Here is a 19,416-nt window from a genome sequence, read left to right on the forward strand (position 1 = left end):
CCACAATTCCTCTTCCCCCTCCAGCCCATTCTCAACACATCTTTCTGCACTGGTGCATTTTTATTAAATATGGCAAACACATTGTGGCTATTTAAACATCGATAGGTTGAGTCAGTGGTCTTTCTCATTTTATAGGAAGAACCTAGGAGGATGGCTCCAACCGGCTTCCTTGAGGTCTCTTGGGCACACGGTAACACACATCTCCAAGGACACATGCCAAGAGATAAGATGGTCCCAGAGGGAACTGGACACCACTGATGGCATCTGTATTCCCTCCCCCATGTCCGCTGAAAGAACTATGCATATTATCCCAAAATGCTGAAGTAGCTGAAGCTAGAACATTTTAGAATCTTAAGGTAATTCTCCATGATTTTAGGTAAACAACATAAACAAAGGTTCTAAGAAGGAAAGCCTTATTATTTCAATCAACTGCAACAAAACAAAACAAAAAAATCTGTAGTATTGATGTGCAAACGAGTAAGATTTGGCAACACTCTATGTTTGCCTTTATTCTAAGAATGTCAACGTTTCAACAAAAAGGAATCAAGTTATTTTTTTTTAAATCCCATAAAACTGGGAAAGGACCATGGGATTGGACGCAGATTACCCCCATCTCTTGTCTGGGCTCCGTCTCGCCGGGAAGACAGACACGCTGGTGAAATTGAAAACGACTTTATTTTTTTCCAACAACGGCTCCATGAGCCCTTTGGCGGGCTCCATCCGTGTGTGTGTGGGACGTGTGTGCCGGCCAGTCCGTGGTTTTCCCTTCCATCCCATGCTTCCTGTGACTGACTCTGAAAGGCAGACGCCCCAGAAGAAGCCTCAGAAACCTGGATACAGGAAACACACGTCTGCAGGAGGCAAAGCAAACGTGCTTTCATGTTCAGTTTAGGGATCTGAGAACCGGTCATGAGAAACGGCTCTCCGAAAACCCCCAGGCCCATGCTTCCCCAAGGTGCATCCGTGGGTGCAAGTTAAAATAATTTAAAAAGAAAAATGAAACTGAGTTTGAGTTCAAGGATCGTCCGCAGCACAATCCATGGGAAAAACAAACAAACAAACAAACAAAACAGAAGGAAATTCAGGGCAGGACGACTGACGTTTTAGGTTCAAATACTCTAAGAACGTCTTAAAGACAGAGTCAACTAGACCTGCTCTTATTGGAAACGGATGAGTTACGTTTGGCAACAAAGCGAGTGTCTGCTTAGAAGGGAAAAGATCTCAAACAATGTCAAACAATATGAGCGGATTTGCTGAACAAAGCTGGACGTTTATGGCTGTTTTAACTGCAAAATAACCGTGCCGATTACATTTTGTGGAGGCCGGGATGACCAGAGTTGGCTGCATTGGCCCCCAAAGGACAGAGCTTTCTGGAGGCCCGGGACTGAGTGCCTGAGAAGGCCATCGGAAACCCCTCCAAGGCTGCACCCTGGGGCTGCCCACTGGTCACTCGGACCTTGAGGACACCCTGTTTTGAGTGACCTGGGCCCCCCGTATCCTACATCCAGGACACAAACAGGCTTGGGGAAAAGAGCTCTGGGCGTAGACCACTTCTGTGGTATCTGAGTCAGAAAAGAAAAGGAAATCTCAAGCTGGATACTCAGCATCAAAGACCAAGGTCCTCAAAACTCCTTCCCTGTCTGACAAGGTTTCTAGGACCAGAGTCACCGGAACCCACAGGAGAGAATCCACCTGCCCTCGGCACACCAGGGCAGTGATGGATGCGTGACTGGGGGGCTGCCACCCTTCCCCGAACGAAGAGACCCCCCAGCTGCAGAGACTGCCTCCCTGGGCCCTCAGGCGGCTTCCTCCCCCCACTCCCCAAGTCTGCCTGCCTTTTTTCCCTCCCATATGTGGTTTTTATTGAAGCTGGGAAGCCATCAGAGAATGGTGACATCAGGTCTTTAACTTTCCTTTCCAGAAGAAGATAAAAAGCACAGGCCAAAAAAGGTCTCGTTTTAAAAGTTGATTTTTTTTCCATTTATTCTTTTTTTTCCCCCCCCAAAAGGGCTCCACCATCACTGCAACACCCTTTTGGAGAACCCACACATGGTTCCAAAAGAAATCAAACAAAAGGGAAAATTTTAAACTGGAAACCAAAGCAGGTGGACTTTTCACAAATGCCCTTGCTGCCTACCCCCAAATTCAGACTTGCTTCGAAGTGGAGATTCTTTTTTCTCTTTTCTTTCCCCACCTTCAGGGGGAATGTACCTTTCCTCAAGGGGAGGGTTATAGGAGCAGAAGTGGATGCCAGACGCCCACCAGAAATGCACACACACACACACACACACACATACACACACACACTTGGGCATCGCCCCACAGACAAAACTACTTTCAGCCACCGTGGACTTGGGATTTGGGATTTTTTTTCCCATCTGTCTCCTCTGGGGAGAGGTGAGAATTCTTTTTTAACACGTGAATACAAATATTTATAAGTTTATTTATATCTCCGTTTTACAAGATGTACATTCATACCATATGGTTTGACAAAATACACTTTGTAACTAGAACTAAACTTGAGGGCATTTTGTGTCGGGGGCCTGCGAGCACGGCCAAAAAAACCTTCGGCGTGTTTTTCTTCCCCACAATAGCAGAGGGTTGTGTGATTTCTTTTCATTTTAAGCGATCCCTGAAAAGGTTTGTAGGTCCAGACACACCTTGTATGCATAACCCAAACACAGGTGCTGTATCTTAAATCATCCTGACTGCTTATAAAGTCGGGGGAGAAGAAAGCAACAGGATTAAAACATATAAAAATAAAGGCAAGACAACGTCAAAGTTACACTCAACATAATTAAAATAGCACATATTTATGAACTTTCAACCAAAGGAAAAAAAATAAATAACACATCCACATACGACCACTATCAGGAAGCAGAGAACCTTGCCACTCTTCGATGGGGGCTCTACGTATGACGGGGCTGGCTTTGTGAACCCATCGCCTTTCAATAAATAGCGCGTTTAATAGCCTTGAAACTTGATATTATTCTACATTCCTCAACTGATTTCTCATTAAATATCAAATTTCAATAAAACATTTATAAATTGCATCGTGTTCATGTGTGTTGAAAAATCCGCATATTCCTAAGCTATTTTTTAATAAATTAGGCACCAGCTTTTTTTTTCTTTTTAAATGTCGAGCGTGTCCACAGAAAAGCCCTCTGCCATCCCAACCTCCCAAACGTGGGGGGGGAAAGGAGCAAAGTGCCTCAGATATGTTTGTCATTGAAGTCAGCTTATTGGCTATCCTAGGACTCAGTGACAATGCCATGTAGGAGCGGGCTAGGGGTGACCCCCTTGTACTCGGGGAAACGTTAAAAGGTTTAAGTGAAACTCACCGATGGACGCAGAGGGCTAGGGTAGTAACCAGCACGGAGAGGGGTGGTCATGAGCTCAGACACAGCCGCTTCCCACTTCAATGTCCAGATGTCCCCACACTGTACAGACCTCGTGGCCAAGGACACAAGTGCCTGCAGGCAGAGGAGGCAGCTGGGCTACCCAGCTCGGATGGGAGCAAGATGGGCCGGCGGTGGGCGTCCCTCCACCCTGGGGGCATGTGAGGCTCTGAGGACCGGCTGCCCAGGTTGGGGACGCCAACCACCCTGCACGACCAACTTAGCAAGGTTGAAAACACATGAGTGTGGTTCATTTTGTCTGCAGCTACATTATACAGGAACCTCAGCCGTCCCACACTTTGCCTCGGTGAAGAAAGCCACCCTATCAAAACCGACCGAAAAGTGACACCCCTGTCCCTCTGGAAGGCGCCTCCTTCTAGGTCTTAGCAAGGCTAAGCCGCAGAGCTTCTCTAAGTACGCCAGAGTCAGATGCTTCATCACTGAAACTACATCCGATGCTAAGACCCAATCAATGCAATACCTTCCCCTGTGAGATGAACTTGCAAGCTTCCCAGGCTGATGCCAGAAGGAAGAAAAGGGTGAATTTGTAAAGAATGAGAAAGAACAGCAACAACCAAGCTGAGGAAGAGCACAGTTTTTGCTAAACCGGGTGGCTCCTCTCCTAAAAGTCCTCTCTGGCCAAGGTCTCAGAAGAGGAAACCCGTTCCGTGGCCGAGCCCATCTTGGAGAACACAGCCCCACGTCGAGTGGGCAAGACACAGCCTGCAGCTCAGCCAGGCTCTCACGTGGGTTTCACAACCAAAGACCCCGCATCCAGTGGCCCTCCGACGAGACCCGTCCAGTTTGCTTTCCAGGTGATACTCCTCTCTTGGTCTGCACCCTCGAAAACGTGCTATTTGGAAGTGCCGTGAACGACTCTGAAAAGGGGTCTTGTCTTATGCAGAAAGCGCCAAAAACAGCCAAAATACGTCCACCCCATAAATTTAATGCCTTATGGCCGCTGGGAAAAAGCAAAATCCAGATGCCCTCCCTGGGAGACCAGGACCCACACAAAGCATCCTCTCCAACCCACACCCTCCCGACAGCCGAAAAGAGAGAAACCGGATACAGATCTGGGCTGGGAAGAACTGACCACAACTTGGGCTGACAGCTCGCTTCTGTCCTGAAATTTCCGGAAGAAAGAGGATGCCAAGAGATGCCCTCCACCCTGGACACCCGGCAGCACATCCTCTGGACTTGGTTCCAGGGACAGAAGCCACGCCAGCTGCTCTGACAGCACTGAGCCTCACACAGCTCAGAGTCTCTTCTGTTCTGGGGGCTCATCCACCTGGCTCACCTTCCGAATCAAGCCAAACAGAAACCGGGAGGGGGCTTCCCTGGTGGCGCAGTGGTTGAGAGTCCGCCTGCCGATGCAGGGGACACGGGTTCGTGCCCCGGTCCGGGAAGATCCCACATGCTGCGGAGCAGCTGGGCCCGTGAGCCATGGCCGCTGAGCCTGCGCGTCCGGAGCCTGTGCTCCGCAACGGGAGAGGCCCCAACAGTGAGAGGCCCGCGTACCGCAAAAAAAAAAAAAGAAAGAAAAAACAGAAACAGGGACAAGATGACCACCATCCAGCAGGCCTTTGCGGCTACCAGCCTCCCAGCCCTGGCCGACATCGGGCAGCTCTACTTTAAAACATCAGCTTCTCCCAGGAGCAGATCTCATGCCTTTCTGTTCATGTGGAGAGAGTCTGCTCTTGGGGAGGGGTTGGTGACAGAGGATTATGTTTAGATAAAATGGAAAGTAGACCTTAAAAACAAAATAGGGATGTATACATCTCACCTCCAACGTTTGCCCAGCGTTAAATTTCAGGATGAAAGTGGCTCATTTGAAGTGGATCTGAAATGCATCTTTTTTAAAAATTTAAAGCAAAGTTTCAGCTTATATAGGGGACCTTTTAAAATTCACAGCTGTTTAGAAGCAGAACTGCACAAATGAGGCAAATTCCATAATGCCATTCATGCAGGGGTGGGGTGGGGGGGTTGGGGGAGGGGGCGGAGTCGCAAATGCATTAAAAATACTGTGTTTTCCTCGTCTCTCTCTCCATCATTTCAGAGCTTTGCAGAAATTTCAAAATTAGAAAAAACAATGTTGAAGGGGCCTTTTGATTCAAAGCGTTTCAGATGATACAAATGAATCTACATTTCATGTCAGTGCAAACGTAGAATGTATTTCCTTACACGGAAGGAAGATATTTTTTTTCTTCTTAGAGATATGTACCCAAATCAGGGGTAAGGGAAAACAGTCAGCAATACCGAATCTGGAAAGATGAAAAGCTGTTTTGGAAATAGAGTGAACGGTTAGACTTTGGAGAACTAGATGGTCACTTCCATCTGGGCAGGCCTGGGTTCACTAAGGCAAAAAAAAAAAAAAAAAAAAACAAGACAAGAAAACCCACAAAAACCCAGAGATGCTCATTTTCGAGGTAGACAAGCCCAGCAAGGGTGCACTGCCCCCCAGATCTCACACAGCACATGCAAAGCACATTGCCTTAAACTCAGATGCACGATTTGGGACCCTGAACGCTTTGGTTATATCATGTCAAGAGACTTTCCCCATTCTGTGCCAGCTGTTCAGACAAGTTGCTATTTGGTGTTTACACAGTGGGGGAGGAGGGGGACCAATGCACAGAAAAAAAAAGGGGGGGGGGATGAAAGAAAAGCTAGAACTGGCTACCCTTAGAAAACATTATCTTAAAACTCACTGCCTGGAGGAGGTATCCCAGGCTCTCCTTTTCCCAGAAACAGCTCAGCCCCTGCCCCCCCAGCCGGGCACCCCTCCCCGCCATCCTGCTCCATCCCAAGCCACACACTTACTTCCGTGAATCCAAAGCACTCCCCACCCCGGTCATTTTGGCACTGGCCCCGCAGCATGCAGGGGGAGGTAATGCCCTTCGAAGTCCGAAGCTGACGGGTCAAGAGTGCACAGCTAATTTTTTTTTAAATCTATAATATTTACAATATTGCACTTTACTGCACTTAATTGCATGTCACTAGCGTGGATGCTGCATCAGTATTATACCTTCAAACCACGTGCCCCTGTGTCCCCAGTGCAAGTCCTTTGCATCTGAATTCTGGAAAACAGCCAAAAATGTCATTCGGGAATCAAAGACTGGAAAAGTTATAAAGTTGCCTGTCCTATGGCACAAGGAATCCTGAATCTGGTGCTCTGGGGCCAAACGTGTGCATGAAGATGGTGAGTTAGCAAGGTCACAACGTGAAACACTGAGGTCCCCACGACCACCACCACCTCGGCGAGGTCTTCAATTGCGTTTCGTTATTGCTACCTTTCAGGCGGAGGGGAGGGGGGCGGGCGCGCAAGCAGAGCACGGGGCCCCTGCCTCGGATGCAGAAGTCCATATTGAAATCCACACGGGTCCTGCAGCTCCTTGGATGAAATTGAGTTCACGGCAGTGAATAAAATTGTTGGCATCCAAGCACTGGCTTCTTCGGCGGAGACCAGCCCCAGATCTTTCTGTGTAACAGACTCTTAAGATCTTGGAGAGGCGTGTAGGAGGCCGCATGCACAGGGTGGGAACGCGGGCAGCAGAGAAGGACGCAGCGCCGCGGGGCTCCACGTGGCCCCGGGGTCCCAGGACGCACAGACGGCGTGGTCGAGGGCTGACTTGGCTGGTCTGACGCTCACCTCCCCTCTCTTCTGCACAGTCTCTGCGAGGCTTTGGCGGGGTCCTGCGGTCCTGGGATGCCCCCTCCCGAGGACTGCTCCAGGCGGGGAAGGCGCTGCGCCCTCGCTCCGGGGCGTCCGCGCGGCCGTCGCGGGGCGCGGAGGGGTCGAGTGCAGGACGCAGCGCGGACGGGGCGGCGGGGCCGGGGCGGGCGCGGGGCCGGGCGGCGGGTCAGAGCCCCAGGGCCTCGGCGTGCTTGCGCGCCTTCAGCCGCAGGTCGGCGATGCTGGAGTTTTTGCTGTTGCTCTTGGCGGCGGCAGCCACGACGGCGGCGGCCGAGGCCGAGTCGGCCAGGGATGCGATGGGCAGCCCGAAAGGCGGCGGCGGGAACATCAGGTAGGGCGCGTGCGCCGCCAGGTGTGGGTGCAGGTGCGGGTGGGCGTGCGCCACGCCTTCCAGCTGCAGCTGTGCCTGGACCTGCGAAGGCAGAACCCGCACGGTGAGGACGCGACTTCTAGGGGGCTTTCCCCCCTCGAGGACCCCCCCCCCGAGGGCGTCTCCTCTCCCGGGGAGCCATCGCCCCTTCCCGCGCCCCAGGGACTACCACCCACTGTCCTCGGGACACCCGGTGCCACGACCGGGTCACTGGCCGCTTTGGGCAGAACCGGAGCCAGGGAGTCGGCACAGATCCCCGGTGCGGTAGCGCCGGAGCGTCTACAGCTGGTACCTCCTCCTCTCCAGACCCACGGCTGATTCTTTGACGCATCCCCGACTCAGGGTCCGGCCTTAGGCTCAGGCTTCCACCCCGCCACCCCCCTTCCCAGGGACCCGGAGTCCTCGAATCTTCCAGGAGCACAGCCAAATCTGCAGGCTCCGACCGCCTAATTTCACCAGGACCTATTGGCTGACCCCACGTCGTGGGGGCAGCTGTTCCTGTGATGCTGAGGGGCCACCCTGCCCTGGGGAAGGGGTGCTGAGGGATGGAAGATGGGCCCAGCCGCGGAGGTGCGGGTCCAAGGGAACAGGGCGTGGACGTCTGCCCTGCGCACGGCAGCCCTGGACGCCCTCCCAGCCTTGGGCGCCGTGACTTTGAGGGCGCGCGGCCAACAGCCCACCCTCACCCCATCTCCATGGTGTCACACGTAGCTGACCCTCCGGGCCGGGACAGGCCCACCGGACCTCGTGCCCTCAGCAAACCCGGGTCCAGCTACAAACCCAGGCCTGCCCGTAGGAGCAAAAGTCCTGCATGTGGAGGCCACGCCTTCGCTCTGGCCAGGGCACCGCCAACCCACCAGCGCGGGCACGCCTACCCCCCATGCTGGGGTCCCCAGCCCAGCCCTGCAGGCGAGTGGGCCTTGCGCTCTAGCCCCGGGGCTCCCTCCACCCACCCGACGCTGGTCCAGAGCAGGGGCGAGGACTTTGGGGCACCCGGTCTCCGAGGCGGTCTTCCGACCCCCTGGCAGCCCCCTCCTCCGCGCAGCGCACCCAGCGCCCCGGACCCTCCCTGCTCTGCTAGGAGCTGGGCGGGATGCCCCCCACTGTGAGGTGCGCGGGGGAGGGGAGGGGGCGTCGAGGCCCAGGTGCAGGAGGGGCACTGAGACCCCCTGCGAGGCCCTGGGCAAGCCGAAGCCGGGGGTTGGGTGTAGACACGGGTCCTCAGGCCCAAGCGGCAGCAAACCCCTCCCTCCCGCCAGGCGGTGAGCGAGTGGGTGGTCCCGGGTGGGTGGGGATTTTTCCCTCCGACTTTAGTGAAACTGTGCTGGGGTTTCTGTCCTAGCCCTCCCAAAGGTAACTCTCGGAGATTTTCAGCGTGGTGCTAATACGTGCCAATGGATTTATAAATGTCCCCCTTGTGAAAGCGGCCTCTTTGCTTCAGCACTGGCATCTTCAGCGGAGACCAGCCCCAGATCTTTCTGTGTAACAGACTCTTAAGATCTTGGAAAGTTCTCCCTCCCCGGGAGGCGCCGGGGAGGCGACGGCCCCCTCTCTGTTCTGTTCGGAAGGAAGAAAAACAAAAAACAAAAAACGAGCTACCTGTTGGAAAGGCATCCTCAGGGCGCCCATGTTCACGTAGGGTGCCACCCTGCAGGCGTCCAGATGACTGGCGGTACCCAGGATAACGCCTGAGAGGAAACACAGGAGGCGTGAACCCCGCCCGCTGCTCCCAGCGCCTGGCGGGTCTCCCCACCGCCCCTGCCTACACGCCCGGCCCCTCGCACCCACCTTTATGCATCTGGTTCTCTTGCTTGCGGCACTTGGCTCTCCGGTTCTGGAACCACACCTGGGAATGAGAGGACAGACGTGCACCCCCGTGAGCCGGCCAGGCCTTGGCGAGAGTCAGCGAGACCTTGTTTCCCGACACGCCGGAGAGCGCGCAAGGCGCTTGGGGTTCCTGTCCCCAGAAGGCTGCCTGCCGCCCCTCCGGCCTTCATCCCCGCCCCCGCCCACCCCAGCCCCGCGTAACTGGCTACCTGGAGCTGGGAACAGTCCTCACCTAAGTGAGACCAGAGTGTCAGCATCCAAACATTGAAGGTGAGGAAGTGGGTCCTCGGATGGCGTGGAGAACTTTCCATCCTTCTGTGTAGACATTGCCCCCTCCCCCCTGCCACGCACCGGTCCAACCTGACCTTCCACCCCGATGTTCCACCTTAGCCCCCCACCCACCCACCCACCAGGAATGGGGGGGGCGCACAGGTGCATACACATCTCCAAATCCATCCCCCTCCCCAATCACACTCAGACACCCTGAGTCCAGAAACTTCCATGACCTCCATGCCCTCCTTGGAAGCCTGGGGGATCCCAGTTAATATTACAGAGTCATGAATGTCCTTGATCCCTAAAAACCGGACGCACCCCAAAAGCGCAGGCTCTGCACTGCAGGCACTCGGCCTCCCTAAGGACATCTAATTCCTGCGGTGCCCAATCAAGAGACGAGGCAGGGAGGGAAAGGTGTTGGCATCCTGCCCAGCCTGGCTAGCTTCACAGGCCTGGCATCCTCGAAATGCCCCCTCCAGCGCTCGCCATTCTCAACCTCCCCCCTCCTCCAAACAGCCCTGGCCCTTGGTCTGTCACTCGTGGAATCTGGAGTCCCCTCCCTCTGTGTTCTTAGGCACTTAATTTTTCCTACCTGGCTTTCTCCAAAACTTTCCCTTCACACTCACTCACCTATTGCCACAATGGCGGTCACTGACCGTGCAGGGTAATTAGCACAAAGAAAGCCTTCCCCTCGGCCACACTACACTACGCCTGGTAGCTCAGGGACCCTGCGTTGTTCCAAGCCCAGGGCCTGGGGCCACTCCCTACTCCCACGCTGCCCGGAAACCTCAGCTCCCGCAGAGGTTGCAAGCACCCGGGAGTCGAGGAAAAGCTGAACTTTTCCATCCCAGCCTCTTCAGGGGCAGTTTTCTATCCAAGGCTGAGCCATGGGCCCGCCTGTTGGAACTGGCTTTCCACAACGTTGGAAACCTCACCCAGCCACGCTCTAGGGAACCTGGCAAACTTTGGTGTTGTTTCCCCGAAAAGTATTTCCAAAACAAAAAGTGCCCCTTGCAAGCTGAGATTCACAAATCTTTACTCCATTTCCAAAGCCTGCACTCACTTTCCTTCTCCCACATCCCGCCGTGACTCTCCCCCCAACCCCATCCGGCAGGGACAAGACTCCTTTCCCTTTCGGACCCTTCCTCGGCACCTCTTTCTCCTTGGGGTCCCGTACCCGTCCTCAGGAGAGCAGAGCCAGACGCGCAAATTCTGCTCCCCCTGGAAGGGCATTTTTCAAAAACAGAATCCTATTTAAATCTAGAAAGCAAGCTCCCTTTCCCATCAGCGGGGGAAAGAAAAAAAAAAGATTATGGAGAATAAAAGTGATGAATTAGCTGCGCGTTTGGCGATAATAAATCAGGCTTGGGGTGATTCACGATCAATTCCAATTAGTCCTGAATATGCTAAGTAAAGCGCAGTACAGTGGTTTAGACAGTTATTTCTTCATTAAGGACCAGTCACTGATTTCTCTCACAAATGCTGTAATCTGATTTCCTTTTGATTTCCATTACAGACAGTGAATAATGACATTTAATTTAGCTCTGCGCCATAAACCCAAAGATATTTGTTGTAATTAAATTACCGCCGCTTCTCACCGTGGTCTCATAACTTTCGATTATAACCCTGACAGCTGGGTGATGTGAGTTTCCAGTACAACACCAAAAATAAAAGGTCAATAAAGGACCAGCTTCCAAAGGATCCTCAATTTATTTACAGCAAATTTCCACTCTAAATTGAAACTCTATCTTCTAACAACCCAGGACAGGCTGTACCGAAAAGGATTACCAAACACGTCACAGACAGGATTAAAATATAGTGCATTTTCGTCTCTTCCTTTTGGCGTCTCCCCAGCAACCCCCCACTTCTGCACAGCGGGGTACGTGTTTTAACTAATTGGTTTTTATGAGCACTTTCTGCCTTCTCTTTATTATACGATTCTTTTCCCTGTGGCCAATAGGAAATTATATCTTTTTTTCTCCCCATGTTTATTTTTATTATTATTTACAGTCGTTAAATTTTAATTCACCTCTGGGTCGATAGGCTTTCGTTTTCTACCACCACCCTCCCCCCTTTATTTTAGGGCTTTTCTCAAGATCTGCAGCCACCCAAGAACCAATTTTCTCCCAACTCGGTCTCTCCTGCTAAGGCGCTATTCAGTAATAGACTACTGAAAAGAAATAGTGTGGAATTAAATTACAAGTAATTTATTTTTATAGAAACAGTACATCAAGGCCTGGGAGATATTACAGATCTCAGGCAGAAAGGCTGTGAAATGACATAAAAGTTGATGTCCCCTTCAGCAAAAGTTTAATCTTTTCATTAATTTATACGGTGCAGCCCCATCCATCTTTCCCGAGAAAGGTGGCCAGTCTCCCCCGCCCTCCCCCCAGCTTGCGGAGGCCACAGATGCCCGGACACATTCGTTTGGGGACAGGGTCCCCAGAGCTACTCCGCCCGTGGTCCCAGCGATGCAGTATGGTCCTGGGAAGCCCTGCGGCTGCACGGAATTCTGGACAGACTCGGAGACGGCTGCATTTCACCTTAAGCAGCCGTTTTCACCGCACCGACGGGGAAAGATGGAAGGCATGAGGGTGCAAACGCCCCCCCCCCCTTTTTTTTTTTACAAATTAAAGATTTTTGTGAAACACTCTCTATAAACGCTTTCTGTGTTTTCGTTTCTTCAATACAATCCGGGTGAAGTTGTGTTTGAAATGCTGACCCTATACCAATAAGAAACCCGTTCTTTCAAAGCCCTGGCTTTACGTGGTTCCCTCCCCCCGTTGGCAGTATTAATTCCATTTATTTAAATAACCAGTCCCCAGAGCCCAGGGACCCTGACCCCTTTTCCTTCTCTCCCCGGCGCTGCTGTCCTGCCCAGAACCGTCAAAGCCGACGGAAAGCCCAGCAAAACATCGAGGCCCGACCTTCCGGTGGCGGAGACGGGGGGGGGGGGGCGGGGGGGCGACCCTGCGGTACCCGGAGGAGGCGATTTGGAAGCGAATCTTTGATCCCCACCCCCCAATAAATAAATGAATGCATTTCACACAAACGTTTACAAAGCCCGAGAAAAGCGAACCGGGAGCGTCTCCCCCCGCCCCCACCACCGCGCGCACGTGCGGCAAACACCCAGGGCCCCCTTAGACGGCGGCTCGCCAGATGGGGCATCACGACTTCATGCGTCCGGTCCCCGCCCCCGCGCCCCCCCGCTGCCCCGCGCCCGGGCTAATCCGGCACCGCGCGGGCAGGAGCCGCAATCCTCAAGACGCCCGCCCGCCTCCTCTTCTCATCTCTGTTCCCTGCAGTGGAGCGAGCGGGCTGCAGAGGAGCGGGTAAGACTTTGGCGGCGACGGCGGGGCGGGGGCGGGGGGAGGAGAGGCGAACCAGTGGGAAGTAGAGAACCACATTCCTGATGAGCTGGAGGTGCGGGACGATCCAGCCAGGCCGGGCGCAGGAGGCCTGACCGTGAGGCCCCGGGGCGCCTCCCAAAGCCCGGGTCCAGCCGCTCCCCCCTACCGGGGTCCCCGCGCTCCTGGAAGGGCCCGGCGGCCCGGCCGAGGAGTGGGCGTCGGGGCCGGGCCCGCGCTCTCACCTGCACGCGCGCCTCCGAGAGCCCCAGGCGCTGGCTGAGCTCCTCCCGCATGAAGGCGTCGGGGTAGTGAGTCTCGTCGAAGAGTCGCTCCAGCTCGTTGAGCTGCTCCAGCGTGAAGTTGGTGCGGCTGCGCCGCTGCTTCAGCTTCGTCTGCCCGTCCTCGTCCTCCGACTTCACGTCCTCGCGCTTCTCCTTGCAGTCGTAGATACCTACGGCGGGCCGAGGGCACAGCGCTGAGCCCACCCCCCGGCCCCCGCGTCCCCGGCCCGGGCCGCCACGAGCCCCTCCGCCGGCTCCCGCCCCGTCCCCCCGGCCCGGCCCGGCCCGCGGATCCTGCGCGCCCGGGAGACGGCCCCGCGCGGGGACGCTTGGGCGCGACGTGCTGAAAGCCTGTGTGTGCTCGCGGTGCAGGGACCTCGGTGGCAAACGCGCCCTGACGCAAAGCGGCGTCAAGTCGATAAAGCAAACTCCAGGGCAAGACGCGCTATTTTGTAATAACTCGAGCCCCGGCGCCGCGGTGTTTCTTGGCCTAAAATCTCTGAATAGTTTCCTCAATTATCCTCTTCGCCTCTGTTGACATATTGACATAGCCTAACCTTCTCTCTCTCTCCCCTTTTTTTTTTTTTTTTTTTGAAGGAGAGTGGAGTGTTAAATATAATTAAGTCAAAGAAGCTTAGGCAGAATCGCCCAAGTGTCGGGTCCCTGGCGGGGCGCCCGCAAAGTGCGCAGGGAGAGCCCAGGCCAGGCTGGGGTCCAGGCCCCCCCAGGGCCGCCGCTCCCGCCTGCAGCGCAGCAGGACAGGGGCCGTGCCAGCCGCCAGCCGGGCCAAAGCCTCCCTCAGGACGCCGTGGAGGCGGGCGCTCGCCCGAGCTCACCTCCTTCTGACCAAGAAAGCGCAGCCATATCTTAAGGCGGGCACCCCGAGAGCACGGTCCCTTGACTTCCGGTTTTGTCCCTCCGTCTCTTGGACACACATTCTCACTCCCCATCAGGACACCAAGAGTGACACTTTCCTAGGTCCAAACATTATGAGAGCAGCTGTATTTCCTGGGGGAGCGGGCAGGGTATCAGGCAGTCAGCTCCGGATTGAGGAGATTCTAACCCAGACACCTCTCCTTCCCACCGCTAGGAAATGAAGCCCCTCACCAAGCTCAGGGATTTAAAATAAAAGTTGGCCCCCCGTTGCACAGTTGGTGGAAGCTGCATTTTAGCACCCCTTGCGTTTTCTTGTGCTTTTTCTCCGATCATAGGGCCTGCTGGGTACAGGCAAAGAGGACCCCCATGCCCTCATTAGATGTCCCATCTGTGTCAAGGAGAAGAGGGCGGCTTTCAGGACGCTCTATCCAAGGAGTCTGGGGTTACACCCGTTCTGAGAAGCCTCTTAGCAGTAAGCCCAGAAACTTGCAAAGGGCGAAGACCCAGATCCTCTGCCGGGCCAGGGAAAAATCCAGGCACCCAGTTCCCACCCCCCACCCCACCTCCCACCGGGGTCCCTGAGCTGGACACCAGAACCCAAGTCCTGAGTCTGCCTAAAAGCCTCTCCTCAAGGCTGCTGAGCACTGGACACTCAATCCCACCCCGGATCTTAAAGCCTCTCTCACCTCCTGAAAGAGATGCATTTCCAAGAACACCTTATTTCTCCCCAACGGGAAATCCTTTCCCGGAGGCGGCCGCAACTCTGCTTTCTCCTTCAGGTCTCTTAAGTCTGAACCCCAGGGATTGAGCCCAGATGAGGAGCTGGCCTTCAAAGTCCTCCAGAACCCACGGCAGGCTGTGCAGAATCCACAGGCTGCCGTGCCCGGCTCGGCGGGATCTGCTGCTCGGGCTCCCAAGACCTCTGGGTTTCTCCGAAGCCCAAGCATCTCCCGCCTCTCCATTTTGCTCCCGTTCTGCAAATTCGGCCTGGGGCTCAGCCCTGCCAGGGGTCTGCACACCCAGGCAAAAGGGAGAAGTTGCAGCTGGGGCTTTCCTAACCCCTTCCTGCTGCCTGCACTTCTAGCCCGGTCTTATTTTCCTCTCTCCTTCGAAAAAGGCCTCGATTGTACTCTGCTCTCCTTCCATGGGCCTTTTTGCAGGGTCCCCCTGCCTTGGCTGTCCAGGGTGAGAGGAGACAGACAGAAGAGGGGACTCAGCCTCTAAGGTGGATGGGGGAAGCCGTCAGGAGCCCGGGAGGTCAGTCGCCCGCCGGGTGCTGTAAATTAAATGTCAGCCCTGACAAGTGCACAGCCGACAGACAGCCGTGTCTCCATCAGAGCAAACTCTCTTTGTAGGAATCATAAAGCCAGGTGCGTGAGGCCTCGCCAAGGGGTGAGCCCCGAGATATGACAGGCCAGGCTCAGGCTGCCTGGGCTCTCAGAAGCCAGGGGCTTATTCCTAAGCCTCTGCCAGCTTTCTGCTTCCACAAGGTCAAGGTCTCCGAAAGCTGTCTGGGTCGTCCACTGGGCTTCAAGGCCAGCACACCTGGACTCTGCCACCCAAGTGCAAGGGCCACAAGAGCAGGAGGCATGGGGTCCCCACTCTCCGGCCGTGACCTCTCTCAACACGGACAGAGAATTAAACAGGACCCAGGAGCCACATGGCAAGCTTCTGTATTTCCTCTTTGTAGTGAGAAATACACCTTCATATACTTTCAAACGCTGCCCCCTGAGAAATCTAGCCAATTTTATTCCTCTGATTTATAGCTGCTGGTTGCCCTGTTTGTACGGAGATTCCCCCGGGTTGGGACCACCGCTGTCCAGCTGAGAGAACCCTTGTAAACATGTTTTTTCCCATCCCCCGCGTTCAACAGCAGCGCAAAACGCCGCGGAGATTTCGGGGGGAAAGCAGACGGAAGGAGGCCCAGGACGCAGCCGGCGTGCAGCAGGGCCAGCTGCGCCCTGACAGCCTGGGGTAGGGCGGCCACGTGCGCGGGGCCACAAGCCTCCCCGGGCCCTTCTGCCCCTTGTAGACCCTGACCACCTGCGGGCACGCGGCTGGTTTTAGTCTACAGGCCCGCGGCAGCCAAGATCCAGCCCCAAGGTTCAAGGGGAAAGTTTTCCCTGAGAGGAAACCACGCGGAGAGGCGCAAGAGGGCGAAGAGGCGACGGAACGCGTTGCCTCCCCGACTGCCCGCCAGCGCAGCTCTCAACGCGGCCCATTTCGAGCTCGGGAAGGCGCTTGGAGAGACGTGTGTGGATCTCTCTGCGGGCGTGGAGGCGGACGTAAGACAGACCGGCAGGCACACAGGCAAGCAGCCAGCAGCTCTCCAGCCGACCTGGGTTTACAAGCCCATACACCCGGATTCCCCCCCAACGCGGGAAAGTTCCCGCTGTGGAGCCCAGTGCCAACGCCCAGGGAGGCGATCCTCCGGCAGCGCGCGGCCCCAGCCGCTGCCCGTCCTGGGCGCCTCTGCCTCTCTCCTTCCCGGCTTCCTCGCGTCTCCAGCCGAATCCTCCCCTCCCCCGTTTGGTTTCTTTCTTACGAAAAAGACTGGCGATGCATTGCCGGGGCCTTTGCGTCCGAGCCGTGGCTGTACATTCAGCGTTTGGGGTCGAACGGAGAGCGAACCGCGGCCCCCGGGGCCTCTGCGCGCGCGGCGCCAGGGGCAGGCGGCCAGGCTCGGCGGCGAGGAGACGCCGTCCCCGGGAGGGGCCCGGAGCCGGCGTCCGGAGAGCTTACCTTCGGCGGCCCTCCCCGAACCGAACTCTTTCAGTTTGTCCTTGTCGTTGTCCACGTGGTCCTTAAAGAGATGCACCGGACAGTGGCCGCTGCCCTCCGTTATGTCCTGGAGGTTGGGTTCCGAGACCCCCAGCTCCCGGGAGCGCGCCAGTCCGCTCTCCAAAACTTCCCTGTAAGTGATCGAATCCTTCTTGGCTCCGCCGCCGCCGCCGCCGCTGCTCTCTTTGCTCTTCTGGTCAAAAGATTTGGATACAAAAGCCGTGAGCTCCTCCATGGTGGCCGGGGGCTGCGGGGGTCCGCGGGGCTCGGCGGGGCTGGCTGGGAGCCGGGCTGGGGTCCGCACGCCTCCCGCGCGGACACGACTCTGTCCGTGTGAGGGTGGACCTCGCCTGCTGTTATTTATGGCCTTCAATTTGCGATCTCACTATTTATACACGGCTACGTCCGCCCAACCCCCAACGCTCCCTGTCTGCAGCAATTACAGCTCCCGGCTCGGCGGCGGGCGCACGCAGAGACGCTGTCTCTCCCCCACCTCCAGGCCGGCAATTGGCTTTCTTTTCATTTCATCACTGCTTGGCGTCTGTGCACCTTGGTGTGGAGAGGTAAAGATCAAGTTTTTGAAGGCAGAGAGAGAGAGAGAGCGCGCGCGCGGGCGCAGGCGCCAGCTCCCCGAACAGGTATCCGCATTCTCTCCGTGGCTGGCGGAAACGAACCTCGAGCAGGAGTTTAGGGCCTGTGAGGACGTCCTGGCCTGCCGGCCCCGAGAGGAGCGCAGCCTCGCGCCTCGAACGGTATCGTCGCAGGACGTGTCCGGGCGTGGTCGTGCGGGGACTCCAGCGAGGGCACCCGGGCGGCGGGGACGCGCCATCACAGACGGGAATGAGTCCCAAGTTGGAGATGCGGTGGGATTGCGGGCTGGACCCGCCGGCGAGGCCCGCGGAGCCAGCGGGTGGAGCGGGTGCGCGCGGCGTGCCGGGGGGGAACAGCTCTAGGACCCCGAAAGTGAGAGGAAGGGTCCAGGTCTAGCCGAACGTGGGCGCCCGCGCCTCGGCGGCGTTGGTGCAAAGCCGCTCGCAGACCACGGAGGGGCCGGGGACACGGACGCTGCGGGCCACGAGCGCCCGGAGCGCGCTGGTCCAGACGCGGAGAAGCCGGAGGGTCTCTGGGAGAACTGGTTCGTACACAGCGGTCCGTGGGGCGCGCGTCAGATCCCGTCCGACCGGACCGACGCAGCCTTCCTTAGAGACGTGCTGTCAGCCCGGTGTCTGGGAGATTTATTGGGGGGTGGGGTGGGGAATATATGTATTTTTGGTTGTGCCACAGTGCTCCTGAGCAGATCCTGACTCCCTCGGAACGTTATAACGTGCCTAAAAGGAGCCACTTTTTCTCACCTGCAATACGAAATTCATTGGGCAATGCCGGCAGCTGAAGAAGTCCTCTTGCCGTCTGCAAATAAAGTGACTTTCCTGTTCTCCCCTCCTTTTTCCTGCAACCTCCCCCTCGTCTCACCTCCCACCGGCTGCCCCCGCCCCGCTGGAGTTGGGACATGGCTGTTGGCGAGGGGTACGGGGGTAGGGGGGAGTGTTAGGCGCTTTGGGGGAGTTCGTTTTGAGTTTTCTGAAGTCACGTCCTCCTCCGAAGCGCCGCTTAGTCAGACCCCAGGATCGGGGCCACGCTCGGCGGTTCCCAGTGTTCGGTCCAGCGTCCGGAGCCGGACAGCAGTTTCCTTCAGCGGGAAGGAACGTGAACGATTTCTCCCGAATCCCCGGGGCCAGGGTCGGGTTCACACGGGGGTGCCTTGATCCGGGGGGAGGGGGTGTGAAGCCAGAGAGGCGGGGAGAGAGGGGGGTCGGGAGTGGGAACAGAGCAGCTCGTCCTTCCCCCTTTCCTCTCCTTCCTTCTCTCCCTCCCTCGCTCCCTCCATGTCTCTCCCGGTGTTTTCTGCTCTCCTCGCCGCCCTCCATCCGTCCTCCGGGAGCGCTGCGCCCGTGCTCCTCCGCGCGGCCCCGGCTGCTCTGCCCCGCATACAGCGGACGGAGCTGGGGGATTTGGGGGCCGCTGCCTCCCCCGGACTTCAAAAGCGAAAGGCGAAGAAGCGCTCGCAACTTGACAAACAGGTCTTTGTCACCGCGGCCCTCTAATCAAAGCGAAGGCGCGCAGATATCACACAGAATTACAAATAGCCCCTCATGCATTATGCATGCAGCCGCCTTGCGGGTCTGCGGGGGAAACGCCGAGGGCCGCTCCCGGAGCCGGGTAGCGCAGGGCGCGCGGGGCGCTGGGCGCGGGGCGGCCCAGGAGCTCAGAGTCCTTGCCAGGGCCCCCCACGCCGCATTCACTCCTTGGGGCGCATCTTCCAACCCTACCCAGTCTAGGGACACCCACCCCCCCTCCGCCCACAAGCGAACGTTCTTTTTGCAAGAAATGGTAGATCCACAGGAGGAGGGGGGGAGAGAAGCGGGCACTAGCAGCAGATCTGGGGGGAGAGGGCTCTGGGCCGGAGCAGCTTTCTGGGGTCCTCACAGGGTAGGGTAGCTTTTTCCCTCCTCACCTCCTCCCATCTGGCCACTCCTCCAGCTTCAGGTGAAGAGGCCAAGTCCCCAGGGAC

General features: G+C 56.5%; 1 protein-coding gene across 2 annotated transcripts; it reads right to left on the reverse strand.

The window, feature by feature from the left end:
* Positions 1-7,255: 7,255 nt before the first annotated feature.
* On the reverse strand, positions 7,256-17,082 carry SHOX (SHOX homeobox). 2 transcript variants are annotated; one of them, XM_060087668.1, is made up of 5 exons: positions 16,809-17,082; positions 13,152-13,360; positions 9,248-9,305; positions 9,059-9,147; positions 7,256-7,501 (listed from the first exon to the last, which is right to left on the reverse strand). In XM_060087668.1, exons 1-5 carry the CDS (start codon positions 17,080-17,082, stop codon positions 7,256-7,258), a joined length of 876 nt encoding a protein of 291 aa, XP_059943651.1. The 2 variants fall into 2 exon arrangements, with proteins under 2 accessions (XP_059943651.1, XP_059943650.1); XM_060087667.1 differs by having other exon boundaries at positions 7,256-7,535; positions 9,045-9,147.
* Positions 17,083-19,416: the final 2,334 nt, after the last annotated feature.

The sequence above is a fragment of the Mesoplodon densirostris genome, chromosome X, assembly GCF_025265405.1.
Source record: "Mesoplodon densirostris isolate mMesDen1 chromosome X, mMesDen1 primary haplotype, whole genome shotgun sequence".
Taxonomy (NCBI): domain Eukaryota; kingdom Metazoa; phylum Chordata; class Mammalia; order Artiodactyla; family Ziphiidae; genus Mesoplodon; species Mesoplodon densirostris.

Bases quoted from the DNA above. Each gene is read 5' to 3' on its own strand.
- SHOX (XM_060087667.1), bottom strand. From the start codon at position 17,082: ATGGAGGAGCTCACGGCTTTTGTATCCAAATCTTTTGACCAGAAGAGC. The intron at 9,306-13,151 runs GTGAGAGCGCGG...TCTCATTCCCAG, and splicing joins TCTCGGAGGCGCGCGTGCAG to GTGTGGTTCCAGAACCGGAG. The intron at 9,148-9,247 runs GTGGGTGCGAGG...GTTTCCTCTCAG, and splicing joins AGAGAACCAGATGCATAAAG to GCGTTATCCTGGGTACCGCC.